The 17,582-nt window shown below is 39.8% G+C and overlaps 1 protein-coding gene across 3 annotated transcripts in view; it reads right to left on the bottom strand.

The window, feature by feature from the left end:
- Positions 1-17,582, bottom strand: part of INPP5F (inositol polyphosphate-5-phosphatase F) — a 43,022-nt gene that overhangs the window by 22,647 nt on the left and 2,793 nt on the right. For 2 of the 3 annotated variants that reach the window (XM_027705627.1, XM_027705625.1), the window contains exon 2: positions 5,777-5,857. In XM_027705627.1, the coding sequence (XP_027561428.1) occupies positions 5,777-5,857 (81 nt within the window). Of the gene's footprint in view, positions 1-5,776; positions 5,858-6,784; positions 6,804-17,582 lie in introns of those variants that run through there. The other variant, XM_027705628.1, reaches the window with a different exon arrangement.

Below are 17,582 nucleotides of genomic sequence, written 5' to 3' on the forward strand. Positions count from 1 at the left end.
ATGGCAACAACTACCTTAAAATACTGTATCTAAAGGAAGCTATTACCTCCCATTCTGCACTGAAATGGAAATTCAGTTCCTCTGTTGCTTCAACACTGTCAGCACAGCACTGCTGTTTTTCTCTAACACTTCCCAAACAATCCAGCATTTAGATTCCCCCAAATGCTTTTGCAGCAGCTTTTCTTAAACTGTACAGGAGTTTACTAAAAATGCTGCTTTTTACAAGTATTTCGATGTTAGCCAAGAAATTCTGTGCTACCACTTTCATCCTTTCTGTTACTTGAACAACTTAAAAATTGGCTGCATGCAGAAAGAATGCTTTGAGCTGCTGGAAGTTCAGTTCCATATCACTGGAGAGATTTCAGATGCTGAACAGTTGTTTCTATCAAGATTCAGAGGCATGCTGACAAAAAAAGCTTTCCTTTCCTGGGGATAGGGAAGGAAGAACTTCCCTCCTGTTTACAGAGTCTGTGGAACCTTGGCAGCAGCATTTAACCTGGGCCTTAATTAACCAGCACTGGAAAAACTCACAGAATGGATACAAGTAGAGACATTAAACTGCATTAAAAGGAGTGTCCTTTGACCAAAAATAGGAAAACTGGGGCAGCAATGAAGGAGTCAAGTGGAAGTTGCTGGAACTGGCTAAGGAATCCAATTTTGGTTGTAGCTGGATATACAACTGAGCGTATTCTTGCACTACAATGTTTGATCAACTTGCTGAGAAGTCTCTGATCACCAGTGATTGCATTTCAGGCTACCATTACCATTGTAGTGGATCTACTTTTTATCCTAACAAAAAGTAACACAACCTTCTTTCATCAAAATCCCAAAACAGAATTAGAAAGGAATTGAGCAGCTTCAATTATGTTGGGTATTAATCTGCACTGCCTGGACCACAAAACAAAATTAATATCCTGTAAAGGAGACACTTTATGCCAGAGATGCGCTGGCCTCTATCTGGGAAGATCATGCAAAAATAGAATTAATTGTGCACCTTTACCAAGTAAATGTGCAGTGATCTGCTTCAGTAACAGCTCCACAATACACCCTAAAATCCTTTTCCTGCTATTCCCATTGTTACTCTGCATTTTCTCACAAGTTATCTTAGGAAGGGCCAGAAAATGGTAAGCAATCACATCCTTATATTCCAATATTCAGTCAAGGTTTTATTGTTTGGGTTGGAATTCCCTCCTCACAAAAAAAAAAAAAAGAAAAAAAAGCATCTGCATGTTTAAGGAAATTCAGTTTGGGGAAGAACCAAATGGTACTTTCACTAGACTTTCCTCTCCAGTGTGAGTGTACAGTTATGTTCAGTTATACAACTGACTCATGCCAAAAATTCTTTAAAGAATTAAAAAAATAAGCCATGTAATATTGGCTTGCTGGTTCCTATGAGACTGCTTCCCTGGCAGCAGCTGCCCTACAGATTCTTTTGTACAAGTCAAGCAATAAAACCTGTAAGATTAAGAGTAAATTAAATCCCATCCCTGGTTACAAGGGTGTTCCAATGCTAAATTTACAGCCAGCCCAAGGTTGGTTACAGGGACATTTCAAGGTTGTGTTAGACCACTCCAGCATTTCTGCCATGAGCAAATCTTTCAAGAACATATAAGGATCTATGCCCAAGACATTAAAATGCACACAGGTTTAGTGACAGCTTTACTGGTAGCAACTTCAACACCCAAAAAGGCATTTAAAGTTTCCAGCATTAGTCAGGATGTGCTAAGCATTTTTAAAACACATCAATATTCCTTTCCAATAGTAGCTAATAACAAGGTTCTGAGTAGGACAAGCCCATCCAGGACTCCTGTTCACCAAATGAACTTCAAATTAAGTTTTCTGATGTTAATAACCTGAGGGCAGGGGAGAAGAAATCAGAGCAGCGAGTCCTCCTGTCGCAGGTCAGGTCTGTGAAAAAAACATTTCACCCAGCCCCTGCAGCACAGAGCTCCAAGTCTGGTCCTGCAATGTTAAATATTTATACAACTCCTGCTGATAAAGTTTCCAGGTGACAAAGATTGATACAAGAATAAGTAATGAAGACAGGTTACTGTTACAGACTGCTGGGTGATTCGGCCAGAGGAAAACATCAAACCACACTTGATGTTGTCCAGCATCAGTCAGAAACAGGCTTATCATTAAAATAACAATGAATTCTACACCTGCTTTAATTTTATAGCTCTGTCATTTACCTACAAACAAGTTCCAAGTGTTCCTTTTGCTTTCCAAAATTCATCTACCAACGTAGCAATTATGCTTCAGGTTGAGAATTCAAGCCTTATTTTTTTGTTAAAACTTCCATCATTAGTTCTTGTACCACAGCAGAACAACAAGAATGATCAAGTGGGAGTTCATTGACAACAACAGGCTTCAAGAGACCTCTGTGAGACATCTCAGCCCCTTGTTGTGGCTGCACCTAAGGGAGAAGTTATCAGCAAATGTCAGCAAGGTCAAGGCAGCAGGAGAGAAGGACAAATAGCTGGAGGCTCTCTTTCTTCACATGTTTAATGGTAGAAAATAAACATCGTTTGCAGGGCAGATAAATACCAGAATATCTACTAAATACCAGAATATCTACAACAAGATAAAAAGATAAGTACCAGAATATCCACTAAATACCAAAATATGTACAACAAGATAAAAAGATAAGTACCAGAATATCCACTAAATACCAGGATATCTACCAAATACCAGAATATCTACAAGAAGAACAGTCAATGAACAGTTTGTGGTGGTGTCACCTGGACAAGGCAGAGACCAAACAAAACCCTCCCCCTGCCCTCAGCAGCAGCTGGTGGAATGCCTGGATGAGCAGAATTGATGCAACAGCTCCATGGGACACATGGAAAGGAGAGCAGATATCAGGCTTATTACCTGATAATCTTAATTTGCATGACAACGGCAAGCTGACACCTGTTCAGGTGTCACAGCTGGGAAAGTTTCAACTCGGATTTCATAAGCAGAGGAAGCACCTCACAATAAGCACACATGCAAGGGCATTCAGTTGCAATAATATACTAAAACCTTCCAAAAAGCACTTGAGGTCTCCCCCCTTCAAAGGCTTTTATACCAGACTCCCTGGAGAGAAGGGGGGCAAGGCTTTTGTGCACCCAAGTGCTTGGTTTAAAATATATGTAAATATATATATATATATAAATATACTGCTTTAGTTCAGTTTATTCCAGGTCTTTTGGTTCCTTTTCCCCTCTTCTTGAGGAAAGCACTAACATTTTGGTTTGTTAGTTCTTTATTAGCTGTGCATATCTGCCCATATCAGGTTTTCTGTTTTGGTGTGAGGTGTTGGGGTTTTCTTTTTCTTATATGTAAACAGGGGTTTTTTTTGCAATTGTATATAAGTTTAAATATACATATATATATAAATATACTGCTTTAGTTCAGTTTATTTCGGGTCTTTTGGTTCCTTTTCCCCTCTTCTTGTGGAAAGCATTAACATTTTGGTTTGTTAGTTCTTTATTAGCTGTGTATATCTGGATATATTGGGTTTTCTGTTTTGGTTGTGGGGTGCTGGGGTTTTCTCTTTCTTATATGTAAACAGGGGTTTTTTTGCAATTGTATATAAGTCTAAACATATATATACATATACTGCTTTAGTTCAGTTTATTTTGGGTCTTTTGGTTCCTTTTCCTCTCTTCTTGAGGAAAGTATTAAAATTTTGGTTTGTTAGTTCTTTATTAGCTGTGTATATCGGGTTTTCTGTTTTGGTTGTGGGGTTGTTGGGGTTTTCTCTTTCTTATATGTAAATAGTTGGGTTTTTTTGCAATTGTATATAAAAATATATATATATATATATTTTAGTTCAGTTTATTCCAGGTCTTTTGGTTCCTTTTCCTCTCTTCTTGAGGAAAGCATTAACATTTTGGTTTGTTAGTTCTTTATTAGCTGTGCATATCTGCAAATATCGGGTTTTCTGTTTTGGTTGTGGGGTGTTGGGGTTTTCTCTTTCTTATATGTAAACAGGGGGTTTTTTTGCAATTGTATATAAATTTAAATATATATATATATATATATACACTGCTTTAGTTCAGTTTATTTCAGGTCTTTTGGTTCCTTTTCCCCTCTTCTTGAGGAAAGCATTAAAATTTTGGTTTGTTAGTTCTTTATTAGCTGTGTATATCTGCGTATATCAGGGTTTCTGTTTTGGTGTGAGGTGTTGGGGTTTTCTCTTTCTTATATGTAAACAGGGTTTTTTTTGCAATTGTATATAAGTCTAAACATATATATACATATACTGCTTTAGTTCAGTTTATTTCGGGTCTTTTGGTTCCTTTTCCTCTCTTCTTGAGGAAAGTATTAAAATTTTGGTTTGTTAGTTCTTTATTAGCTGTGCATATCTGTGTATATCGGGGTTTCTCTTTTGGTTGTGGGGTGTTGGGGTTTTCTCTTTCGTATATGTAAATAGGGTTTTTTTTGCAATTGTATATAAGTTTAAATATATATATATATATATATATACTGCTTTAGTTCAGTTTGTTTTGGGTCTTTTGGTTCCTTTTCCCCTCTTCCCTTCATATAAGGGGAGGGGGCTTTCAGCAGGATTTGGGGACTTGGTGGGGAGCCAAACCTAAACAGCTCTGTGGAACGAGCACAGACAAAAATATCAGGTGAAACTCAAAAAAGATGGAGAGATGCAGCTGGAAAGAGGATGTGATCATGAACTTCATGGAGAGATGGGCTCTGAACCATGACTCTCAGGAGCAGGACCTGGGGTCACAGTAAATCCAGAGCCATGTGATTCCCAGAACCAGTCTGGTGTGTTCCAGTCCCTATTTTCCATTTGTGACACTGCCACCCTGACTCAGCCGTTTCTATTCAGCAGAACACAAACATCTGATCCATTCCAGCACATCCTGCTCTCCTGGAACACGCTGGAAACTTTACCTGTATTGATCATATTGCCAGGCACTACTTGAAATGCACTCCCCAAAAGAATGGCACACAGCAAGTGTTTATGGCTACCTTTCCTACCTGCCAGGAAATAGATATCCAGAGCTCCACTGGCAGAAGTATCAGCTGGTTTATAACAAAATAAATATTTATTATGGCTACAGGGATTTGCAGCTGATAAAGCTAAAGGAGCACTGACCTTATTTTAAAGGAAAACACTACTACTATCAGTTAGAAACAGGCTTATCATTAAAATAACAATGAATTCTACACCTGCTTTAATTTTATAGCTCTGTCATTTACCTACAAACAAGTTTAAAGTGTTCCTTTTGCTTTCCAAAATTCATCTACCAACGTGGCAATTATGCTTCAGGTTTTTATATAGCATTGAAAATTCAATGCTATATAATTCCATACTATTATTCAATGCTATTCAATTATCCTTTTGTTAAAACTTCCATCATTAGTTCTTGTACCACAGCAGAACAACAAGAATCTCCTCGAAAGGATTATTCAAAAAGGGCTTAAGAATTTTATAAATCTCACATGGAGCCTCAGATAGGACTTCAAATACAAGTTTCTACTATTTGCAAATGCAGTTCTATATTTTTACATGACAGTGTCAAACCAAAACACACACACTGGAGAATAGGGGGAATTTGCATCTGCAATTATAATATAATCACTCTGACAAGTTCATATATTTGAGGAGTATTCCTCCAGTGTATAGAATACTACATCATTCCATCTGAGCTATGCAGTATTATTTGTAATACCACAGACTTTAAAACAAATTTAGCAGTAAACAAAATAAGTTAAAAAAAAAAAAAAAACAGAAAAAAACCCCATCAAAACAGAACTAACCACGTACCTGTATGAAGCTGAACTTTACCAATGACTCCCTCTACCAGGCCCAGGCAAATGGGATTCCAAGCCAACAGAAGATCAGTGGCTGCAAAAAAAGAACAAAGCTCCTGTTTTTGAAAAGCAAACTCAACAGGACAATTAACCCAGTGATGGTCATGCTCTCCACTTGGGTAGAAAACACATCATAATTCCCACAGTAAGATGATGCACAGGCTCTTCCATTTTTGCTTAGCTATGACCAAATTACTGAGTTTCCAACTTAAAGCCCTACCCCAGATATTTCCCAGATGTTTGAGGGGGAAAAAGAAGTACCTTAGGGCTACAGTAATTCATTTAATGGAGATTTAATTATTTTAATATCCACTTGAATGTGTAATGTAACCAAAACTTTACATGGCTGTAGTAGAATGGAATACAGGTCACCAAGTTAACTCCAGAGCCTCAAAAAGGCAGCAGATGGTAACTCCCAACCCCAGCTCCCTCCCAGAGTATCCCAGCACTATTACTTTCACATCCTCTTTCTATAAACATGCACACACACACACACACACTTCCTCTTCTGTCAAACTCTCCACAGTTACATGGAATATCAAAGTACAAAAAGTTAAGGTTTAGGTTTCTGGTTCTCCTGCTGTTAAATTCCAGTGAAACACACAGGAAGCAGAAGAGAAAGCAGAAGGCAATGAGAGTTTCTAATAGTGTAGTACCTGTTCAAAGGATTCAAGAGTGGGGGAAAGAATAAAATTCCTAATTCAAATCTTTAAAGTGAAAACAAATCCTTAAAAGCAAATAATATCTGTGTAGGAGAGAAAAACCCCAAAGGAGAAGAGGTTTTTCTGTACCACAAAGGACAAGTTTGTTCTTATCTACCCAAATGCTCTTGTTCCAAGGTAAAAAGAGTTTCTCCAGTTTTAACATCCAGACAAATTAAATATCTTAGCTATTGGTGTAAGTAGATGAATATTTGAAAGAAAAAACTCACACAATGTAAGAGTACAAGTCATCTACCTACACATACTTTATTTACAAGACCTTGGTTTCTTCTTGGAAGTCTGAGATCTGCAGGTGACAACTGATAGTGTGATTATTTTTACACACTTATTTTAAAGCATTGTACCCTCCTTGAACTTCATAATTGAGATTTTGATATTCCAAAAACACGCCTTTTTTTTTTTCTAACTTTCAGCATAACCTTTAATAATACACCAGACCCATTAAAGATGAGCATTTCCATGAGATCAACAGAAACCACTGAAGTCAGGGTAGATCTGGAATGAACTGATTAAATGGGACAGATCACATGTGCACAGGAACAGCTAAAAGCCCAGAGTGGCAGAATTTAAAGCAGTGTTTGCAGGAGCAGGGCAGAGCTGCAGTGAATGTGTGGAACCAGCCTGACCCAAACTCCTGTTCTTCCCATTCCACTGGAGCAGGGCTGAGTTACTTGGGATGCACAAAATGAAGGAATCAAATGAACTTCTTCAGGAGACTAATCCAGAGAGTTGAGCACCGGGAAATCAGTGACAGTGGACATGACAGTGAACAGTTTGATTTGCCCTCAGTCCTTGCTGAAGGACTAAAACACATTTTGTATCAGGCATTGGAACGGCCTACCCAGAGAGGTGGTGGATTCACCATCCCTGGAGGTTTTTAAAAAGAGATTGGATGTGGCCCTTAGTGCCATGATATAGTAATTGGAGTTGGATCAGGGGTTGGACTTGATGATCTTGGAGGTCTTTTCCAACCCAACCTATTCTATGATTCTATGATTCTATGATTCCTGACGGAGACTTGTGCTCGTACAGACCAAGTTCTGGAACAGCCTGAGCCTGGTTTCACTCCCAGTGACACACAACAACATCTGTGTGCTGAGAGGGAAATCTTCCCTATCAGATTTACAGCACAGAAGAACTCAGACAGCTTCCCTCACTCCCAAGTCTTCCACCTTCTTTCCCGGTTCACCCACACAATCCCAGCTTGGGACTCTCCTAGAGCTGCACTGTCTCACACTTCAGCTGCTTCTCGCTGGTTTTGCAACTGCCTTTCACATTTGGGTTCCCCTGTGACAGCCAGAAACCAGCCAGGGACACCAGGCAGCCAAAAAAAACAGCCAGGCACAGGAGGAATTTAAAGAACCAAAGCAGGGAAGGTCTCCCATGGCAAGCACAAAGCCAGGAACCCAGACCACCACCTGAGGCTGTTTAAAACACTCATTTCCTGCTATGGCAAGAGATATTAGTGGGAAAGCTCTGGGGAGCAAGTGATGTTTTCTTCTAGTAGCTTACAGGCAATTAAAACAATGAGAAAATATTTTGGTCTAATTATAGGTATAAGGAAAGAAGAGTGACTTGTCTAAGAAAAGGACATAAGAAAACTGGTATTAGGGACTGTACAGATAGCAGAAGAATATATATATATATATATATATATATATAACATACCATATCCCAGACTTCTACAGGAATACAACTACCCCAGGAGTAGAGGCACAGTGAGAAATGGCTCTAAACTTTGACTTAAATCACAGATAAGCTTTGGAAAAGAGGAGCATGTATTTGGAGTTAAATGCACATTCCACTTTAAGAGTTTAAACACAGCAAATATGGATCCACCAGCTGGGCAGCAGCAGCTCTTGAGACAAGTGTGATTCTCAAACTACTACTGCTGAAGGCTGACTGTTTTAAGAAAATTTTCTATGGGGGAGGCAGGACATATGGAAAAAAACCCCACACATATTTAGCAACATTTGAGGAGATTAACATTTTTTTTTCAGTGTCCAAGAAAACTTAGATGCAAAGAGAAATGTCTGTTGGCTGTGAAAAAATACCAATTGTGGAATCACACTGACTTCCTTTGGTGAAAGTGTCACAAGATTTTTTTTTTTCTTACACTATTTCCAGAGAACTTTCTATAGGAAAGTGTCTGTGACAGCATCAAAGCAGGCAAGCTGTTTTAACAAAATAAAAACATATCTGGTTCCAAAGTTCTGATTAGAGCTTTGTTACTGGTTATAGCTCAGCTTCCTGTGTGACAGGCATATCTCAGCTCAGAGCCAACACCCACTCGTGCTGAATAAACACCACCACAGTAAATACCCACAGGAACCTCTTGCTCTTGAAGAGTGAACTCTGGAAATGTGGGATGGATGAACCAAACAAACTGAAAGGCTTAAATATCATTCCCCCACACACCCCCAGAGAAAATGGGGGTTCATGTTGAGTGCAGTCCTATTTATTCCAGATAGGAAGAAGGTGTCTCTAACTTCTAACACCTTAAATTCTTCAAGACTGTTCTCTTGCAGCCATTAAGTCTGTCTGGCAAATCTGGCAGCAGCAACCTCCAGCCACTAATCTTGCATCTTTGAAAATTATAACCACTTAATCTTTGCTTATGTAAATTATTTTAAATACACAGAGATCCAAGAAAGTTAACTGCAAGCCTGTAGGAGATCAGTCTTTGACTATAAAATACAGCAGAATTTAAGAGGCAGCATAAGTTAGTAGACAGTGATATGTGTTACAAAACAAAAATGAAAATCCTCAGCTGAAAGTTTTAGGATAGCAGACATTTCTGACTGCTGAATGCTAAAAAAAACACCCACATTATGAGTTTGATTTTTATTTCTTTTTAACAGAAATGCCTGTCAATAAGAATTAACTACCCCAAGGTCCTATCAAAGGAAACACCAGACTTTCCTCTATACCCAAAACAGACCGAATGTTTTGAGATGTAACGTGAAATACAATTTTTATCAACACAGTTACTCTTGTTTCCCCACACAAACTTATCTTCCGAGAGATGTCATACTTGTGGTCTCTGGAACCTCAAATAGCCAGGAACAAAGACTTATCAACCTTCAACTGCAACACAGTGTTGTTGGAACAGACTTCTCACAGTATTGTGCTGGTGATAAGGAGCAGTCTCAAAATTGCCATTGTCCTTCAGAGCATCTGTGTCCAGAAAGAGTCACTATGAGCAGTGAGCTGAGCTCCTTGGAAGATTTTCCCTGACTGGAGGAGTTCTCTGCTGTCCTCAGCATATTTTAATCTGAGGAACTGCCACTTTGACAGTCCTGAACACATGCCCACAACACTCTGAGGTATGTACTTGCTTACCAAGTCTCCATCCTGAGGCAAAAAATTGCTCATTCCTTCCCTTACCCCGCTAACTAAATTCACTGAAATAAATGTTGCCTCTTTTTGCTGATTCCTGTCAGAGATTAAGGATCCCTGACAATACATTTACCACTCACAGTGATTGTATCAGCATTGTAGCTGCAGCACAATGGAGCTTCCGTCACAAATTCTGAACAAAAGCAGATTGTGATTCCTTCCCCACCCCCTCTCAGAGCTCACCAGCAGAGATGCAGGGCCCTGAAACACCAGATAAAGTTTCTGTAATGCTTTGTGGTTACACAAACATAACCCTGATAAAGGTGATACAAAAGCAACTTGGAAGTGTATCAAAAGCCAAAACTGCTTTCTGGCTCTTTCTCGGGTCCCCCACCAGCTGAGCTGATCCAAGGTCAGGCACAAATTCTGACAAGAAAACAAACAAACTGCTGCTTTGGGATAAACACACAATGACTGTGTCTGGAGAGTTTAAGGAGGCAGCTGTCAGCTTCCTTTGGGAGAAAGCAGGAGGAAAAACCATTTCACTTGTGACCACTTGAACCCAGCCCATACTCCTGAGCTGGTGTTTGCCTCAGTCCATCAGGGAGCTGGGAGTGTGGATGGACAGGAAGCTGAACAGGAGCCAGAGTGTGCCCAGGTGGCCAAGAAGGCCAATGGATCCTGGCCTGGATCAGGAACAGTGTGGCCAACAGGTCCAAGGAAGTGATTCTGCCCCTGGACTCAGCGCTGGTGAGGCCACCCCTGGAGTGCTGTGTCCAGTTCTGGGCCCTCAGCTCAGGAAGGACATTGAGGGGCTGGAGCAGGTCCAGAGGAGAGCAACGAGGCTGGGGAAGGGACTGGAGCACAAGTGCTGTGAGGAGAGGCTGAGGGAGCTGGGGCTGTTCAGCCTGGAGAAGAGGAGGCTCAGGGGAGACCTCCTCACTCTCTGCAACTCCCTGACAGGAGGGGGGAGCCGGGGGGGGTTGGTCTCTTTTCCCAGGCAACTCTCAGCAAGACAAGAGGGCTCAGGGTCTTCAGCTGTGCCAGGGGAGGTTTAGGTTGGAGATTAGAAAGAATTTCTTTGCAGAGAGGGTGCTCAGCCATTGGAATGGGCTGCCCAGGGAAGGGGTGGATTCTCCATCCCTGGAGGTGTTTAAGGACAGACTGGATGTGGCATCAGTGCCATGGGCTGGGAACCACGGTGGGGTTGGATCAAGGGTTGGACTTGATGATCTCAGAGGTCTCTTCCAACCCAGCTGATTCTATGATTCTATGATTTATCTGTCATTCTATGATTTATTTGTCAACCTTACTGCAGCTCGGAGGGGATACACCTCTTATCTCCCTCAGCCTTCCTCGGCCTTCAGGAATGGACCTCAGCTAAAAAGTGTTTCCTGTCACTGCACTCAGACAAAAACCACACACCACGGCCCTGAACTGCCAGCCCAGGTTGTGTGTGAGTGTATGAACACACACAGAAACAGAAGCCATTGCTCAAAGACTCTTCCCACAGTCTGACAGAGCAGCAACCCTCAATCATTTTCACCACTCAGCACGAGCAATAGATATTTCCACAGCAAAAGTAAAATAACTCACTGTATATCAAATAAATCATTCTGCTCTGCTCATGTAACTTTCAGCACTCGAAGGGTTAATTTTCAGGAAGAAAACTTCAATGCTATTTTTAAATAGATTTGACTTTTTTTTCTTTAAATTGTGCCTGCTTTAGATCAAAGACAACGGCAAGACTTTATTATTAGAGTTATTTGACCCTTATGACCTTTTGTGGCTTTTCAAAAGAAAGTCTGCTTCCAAGTTCCAGCTCATCTTTGAACAGTGTTCTGAAATATTAGCCAGGATTAAGAGATTACAAGTTAACTGGGAAGATTTAAGAGTATAAAGTTGAACTTCTTTCTCTTGGAGGAAATAAAGTGCTACTTATGCAAACGAAACTCAGGCTAATTGCGTTTTCCTTTCAACACAGATTGCTACATTTGTATTTAAGCTACTTGCAAAAAGATATTTAGTATTACAAGCTCTTAATTGTCATGAAGCCTTAACTTTAAAGCAGCAGGGATGGGAGCAGAAAATACAAGTTTGTGTTACTGCTGCAAAAGCAGGATACGAGTCCCAGAGAAAGCACCTAAGAAAAAGGAATCCTTGCTACTCGTTCTAAGAGAGAAACCCTTCTTTGTATTCTGCTGCAGCCATAAAATCCCCTGAGTCACCAGGCACTGCTTGGGAAACCGAAAAACATGCGGAAAATGTTCAGTTGTCTGGAGAGTATCCAGTGCTACATGGAATTGCACAAGGAACTCCTGTGCTGGAAGTGGCAACAAACTGCTGCTCCCAGTTGTTTGCTCCAAACACAACTTGACCCTGTGGATCAGTGGCCTCCAAACTTTATCAGTTTTCCACACTAGAAGAAGAAATATTTTAGCCTGCACACCAAATATACACGTATTTATTTATAAATTATTGACATGCTCTACTGTAATAATATTAAACACATTATAAAACGTACAAAACCCAGAAGTTCTTGATGGATGAAATTAAACACTTTTAAAATGGTGTTTCTCTTATCTTTTTTAACGGTATAAAATATTTTCTTTAGAAACCACTGATGCAGGTGGCTAAAAGTGTGACACGAGCTGTGTCAGATGCATTTCAACTGCTGGAAATCAGGATCAGCTCCTCCCAACCCTTCCACAAACCTGTAAATACTGTTCAGAAAAGTGCCCAGCGGGGACTCTAAAATGCAAATGTGTGCCAAGCCACTGAAGCTCACAGGGTTGGTTTTTTGGTTGGTTGGTTTGGGGTTTTCGTGCACTTTAGAACTTCCCTTAATTCTTCACGCTGCTGAACTGCACCAGCAAACACTCACTTTCTCAGAAGCAATACAGGAAAGGAAATGATCTCTTTTACCCTTCTAAAAGTAACAACACTGCACTGATTAATATTATTACACACCAACACACATTCCCTTTTTCAGCTGGTATTTCAGCCAAGCTCGAGTTGCTCGTGGGTATATCCTGAAAGCTAAGAAAGCAGGAGGTTGTCTGCATTTTTTTTTTAATCCTATTTACTCTGCAAGAAGGAAACTGTCAAACAGGAAGGAGAAAGATTTTATTCAAACCTACTTACAAAACTGACAGCTTAAACACTGTGTTCACTCATTCTGAGGGTACTCTATTAAAAGTTTGCTCAGCTGCAGCTCACTGAAAAAAAATGCAAGAAAGCTATCCCAGCCTCCAAAAATTTAAATATCAACATGAACTGAGCAGAAGGATTTCACAATTATGGAAATTAGCTTGTTTTGCTAATCACTGAGCTGACTTATGTTAATGCTTCTTAAGAGCCATGAGAGAATTACTGGCCTTGGCGTGGCGAGCCAAGTCTAAGCAAGGCAAAATTTTCCCTCGCTGTCACCTGTTCTTCTGACACCACAATTAACTTCCCTCTTTGACTGCCCATCTAATCAGAGTCAAAGCACAACAAGAATTATGGATTGGAAACAACCAGCACTAAATAAGGGACTTATACTCAAAACCTTGGCACATGTGTTTCAGGAACAGAGAGTAAAGGATTTTGTGTCACACACACCCCACACATATCCTCCCTCTTTATTTGCTTTTCTTTTTTAACTGTTAGGGACAATTTGACTAGTTAATCAAATCACAAGCAGCAACATATCATTTAAACATTACTGGAAAGCACATCAATACAGGGAAAAAATTAACCACCAGTCACATGTAGGAAAGTTGCTTTTTTTCCTCAATTGAGCAACAGACAAGGAGAAAAACTGAAAGTTAACAATTAATGACAGACCAGCATATTTGCCATTTACATTTTGCCCTCTTGGGCAAAGTCACAAACTTGTAAATTTGGCTCAGAATTCTGTTGTGCACAATGTTGGCATCTTTTATGCCATTTACTTCAGCATCTCAGCATGATTTTGCCTACTGTCCCTAATATTTTATCAGAGATAAAGACTTGCTAAATTGCTCAAAACAGAACTTGGGTTTTCCAGCTCAAAGTATGTTCAAGTGCCTTGTTTTCAGTTTTTTAGAGACACAGCAGACACTGCTTCAGGGCTCCATTCAAGTAAGACTTCTTCCTTAAAAGGAAAATCTAAGTGTTCAACTGGTGTTTCACTCATTTTGGTTCAGCTTTTCAGGAAACCAGTTCTCTCCCAGTTTTTATTGGGGAAGTAATTAGAGATGTGTGGAACAAGAAAACACAACTGAGGATTAAGTATTAATGTTCCTGTTTACTAAAGCAGAGCTTTCATAAAAAACAGGTTTTGCACTATTTCCAAATTCCTCCTCTAGAAATATGTCCAATAATTTCTTCTCTTCTTGATGCTCTGTTTCCATTACTTTGCTTTCTACAAAAACAAGTAAAATGCAATGATTTTAACAACTATCTTACAACAAGTGTTAGTTCCTGGTTCTGATTTTTGGCACGTGATTCTCACAAAAGTAAGTGCTGTGGTTAAATCACAATTGAAAAGCAACTAGGAAAAGGTTTTGTTGATATTCAGTTAAATAAAGAGAGGAGTTAAATCATCCTAGATCAAGTTAAGATTACCACACCAGGATAGTGGGTTTTCAGGAAATACAGATTTAGTTGTGCATATGAATTTCTCAATTAGAATAACAACATACATTTTTACAACATCCAGAACATTCATTGAACAGAGCCACTCTGAGTCACAGGTTCACAGCAAGTTTAACACTTAATGAAAAACAAATTTGGCAACTCTAAATTTGCATCTTCTCTAAAAACCTCCGTGTATATTAAAAATTCATGTTCTTTACGACATTAAAGAAACCCAACGCCTTTAAATACCAACAAAAAAGCTTTCATCAGAAGTCTCAAATCTTTGAGACATTTGAGGGTAAAAAGTACATTCTGTCAAACTCTGGGCCATGAGTGCCAATACACAAACCTAAAGAGTGAGTTTCTGAAACCCATTCAGTGTTTAATTAAGCTAAATTTGAGACATGTTTGCTACTGCACCGAAGAATTTACTTCTAAATACAAATTCTAAACTATCATCTGAGAAGTCACAGGGAAGTACTGAGTGGAAGTTGCTCTGGAGTCCCTTGGATGCTCCTGTGGCAGCTGCAGCCCTTTGGAAGAGAAGCAAAGGAAAATGTTCTCCTGTTGTCAGTCCCACTCTTTCAACCCAGAAAATGTCCCACTGCCCAGCAAATTGTTCCCTCAAGTCACACAAAACCTTCAGGGAAGAGTCTTAAAAAAACTCTCACCTTAAAAAGCTCCAGCATTAACTTCCTTTCTGGAAGGTCTCTCCTGTATGTTTAACAGTATCAGTTTAAGACCATTAAAAAATCCCATTTCAATCTACAATAACTGTTTTGGAAAAGCACAGGTAGCATATCAAATAAATGGCTGCCTTTTCGTGCAGTTCAGAGAGAGTTTAAAACTTAAAACCACTGAAGTTTTAATGTTTCCTCACACATCCAGCACTGAAATACCACCCACACTGTTAAACTGTGAAAGAACCTAGGAAGAATAACAGTTTTCTCAGATGAAAAAAAGACACAAGCCTTTGGTGCAGATGCAGACCTTTCTTATTTGAAGTCAGTATCTTCTGTTCTAAATATTTTAGTTAGTCTGCAATTTCCCATTCAATATTTAGTTAATACTAACCCACGAGATCAAAGATGAGCCTAACCTCTGCTAGCAAAATTCAAGGCACAAAAACCCACTTGAATTAGATTCATTTTAATGAATCTAAAAAAGAAGGAACCAGCAACACTAGAATATCAAGCCTGAGAAGTTTTTCATGTCCTTAAAACCTAAAACCATTTCAGCACGGGCAGGAATTCCAAGACATCTGTGCATCTTAATTTGGACAAGCTTGGCATTTCCAGAACTCTTCATAGGAGGAAAAGGAGAAGAAAAAAGACAACTTGTCATCTGCTTGGACTCAACAAGGAAGTAAAGAAACCCCTCACCTCAAGATTTATTTAATTCTTACCAGGTTAGGCTGTAGCACACCATTAACCCACGTTAAGTCTCAGTTTCAGGTTTAGTATGCTCTGTAAAAAGAATCATGGATAAAATTGCAAAGTAGACCTTTACTTATTAAAAGTAGAAAATAATTTCTCTCTCATAAATCCATTTGAAGATTTTGCCTCACAGCCAGAAGCTACAACGTTGACTAGTGCATATAATATTTCATCTGACAAAGGACATAGAGCAGCCCACCCCAGTCCCCTCTGTTCTCTTGCACAAGAAGGAGAAAGCAGCACCAGGGACCCAGCTGCTCAAGATTTCAGCAAACATCCTTGCAGCTAATACAGATCAGCTCTGACATCTGGGTTGTCACCACGAGGACGTGGTGCTGACAACTCGGGAAGAGTCAGGAAGAGAGGGAACAGGATGAGCAAGCAAGGGTGAGAAGCAGTGCAGCAACCAGTGCAGCTGAAAAGGTGTCAAAAAAACAGCTTGAGGTTCTTTAGGAAGCGACTTGAAATATGGAGAGAATTTTTCTGAAGCTGCAGCCTCCTGTGGAATTCGTTTCCCAGAATAGACAGGCAGTTTCCAAGACATGGTGCTGAAATTCAGGGAGGCAATTTGACATGAAATCATTCAGCAGCATGAGTTAGCACTCGGGCCATCACCCCCTCAGAGCCATGCCCAGGACTACTCTGGAGCCTTAAATTTGCCAATACATGTCTTGGTAGCAGCGGTTTCACTCCTTACACCATTCATCATTAGTTCAAGGCCTTCACTGGAGCATTTTCAGGCATCAGACTGCACACAAAGGAACTCCTCCAGTCTGCAACCATGAAGGACAGCTCAGGAATCCTGACAAGTGATTTCTACACAACTCCTGTAATGCCTTTGAGGAGAAGGCAAGCAAATGCTAGAATATTAGATGGCTTTATGATTTCTATTTCAGAAAAGATATCACACTATCAAACCAAGACACCTATCCTCAAATCTGAAATACTCTGAAAATACTGTTTGGCAACATGTTCCTCACTGGAAGTATTTAAAAGGCTTCAGATGCTGGTTCACAACCACTTTCAACAGATGAAAATGAATACAGTAAAAATAAATTCCTAAAAGCAGACAAATTCTCATTTGCCTCTATCTACAATTCCAAAGTAAGACACACTCTAACACCACCTCACTCTTACAGGCAGAGGAAACTGTGGAGTCTTTGGGCATGACATCCCTAAAAGTTGTGTTAGAGTAATTCCAGTCTGTGTGCCACTCAATATCTGACAGGGTTTTTTCTCCAGGGTGGTGGCAATCAGCATAACTCCTAGAAATAGTTTTAGTGGCAGCTATTCCCAATCTTATTTAGCAGGACATTACTGCCTGGAGCCAACACAATGATAACAGAAGTTTCCACAACACAACATACTCTCAATTCCTTTTTCTACTGATAAGAAATCACTGAGAAGAATCTAATGCCTCCAACAGTTTTGCTCCTTTCTATACATGTATACACAGGCAAATATAAATACATAAATTACACCAACACCATCAATAAAAGTATGTGTATAACCTGGGTAGAACTACAAGTCAGGAACAGCCTCACAGAGTGATTCAAGAGTGAAATCCTGACCAAGACCTGATGGAAGGTATTTAAGGCATGGCTGAACAACACGTGTTTTTTCACTACACTGAAAAAAGTACACTGTAGACAGCTAAATT

Source organism: Neopelma chrysocephalum, unplaced genomic scaffold, assembly GCF_003984885.1.
Source record: "Neopelma chrysocephalum unplaced genomic scaffold, ASM398488v2 Primary Assembly neopelma1_347, whole genome shotgun sequence".
NCBI lineage: Eukaryota > Metazoa > Chordata > Aves > Passeriformes > Pipridae > Neopelma > Neopelma chrysocephalum.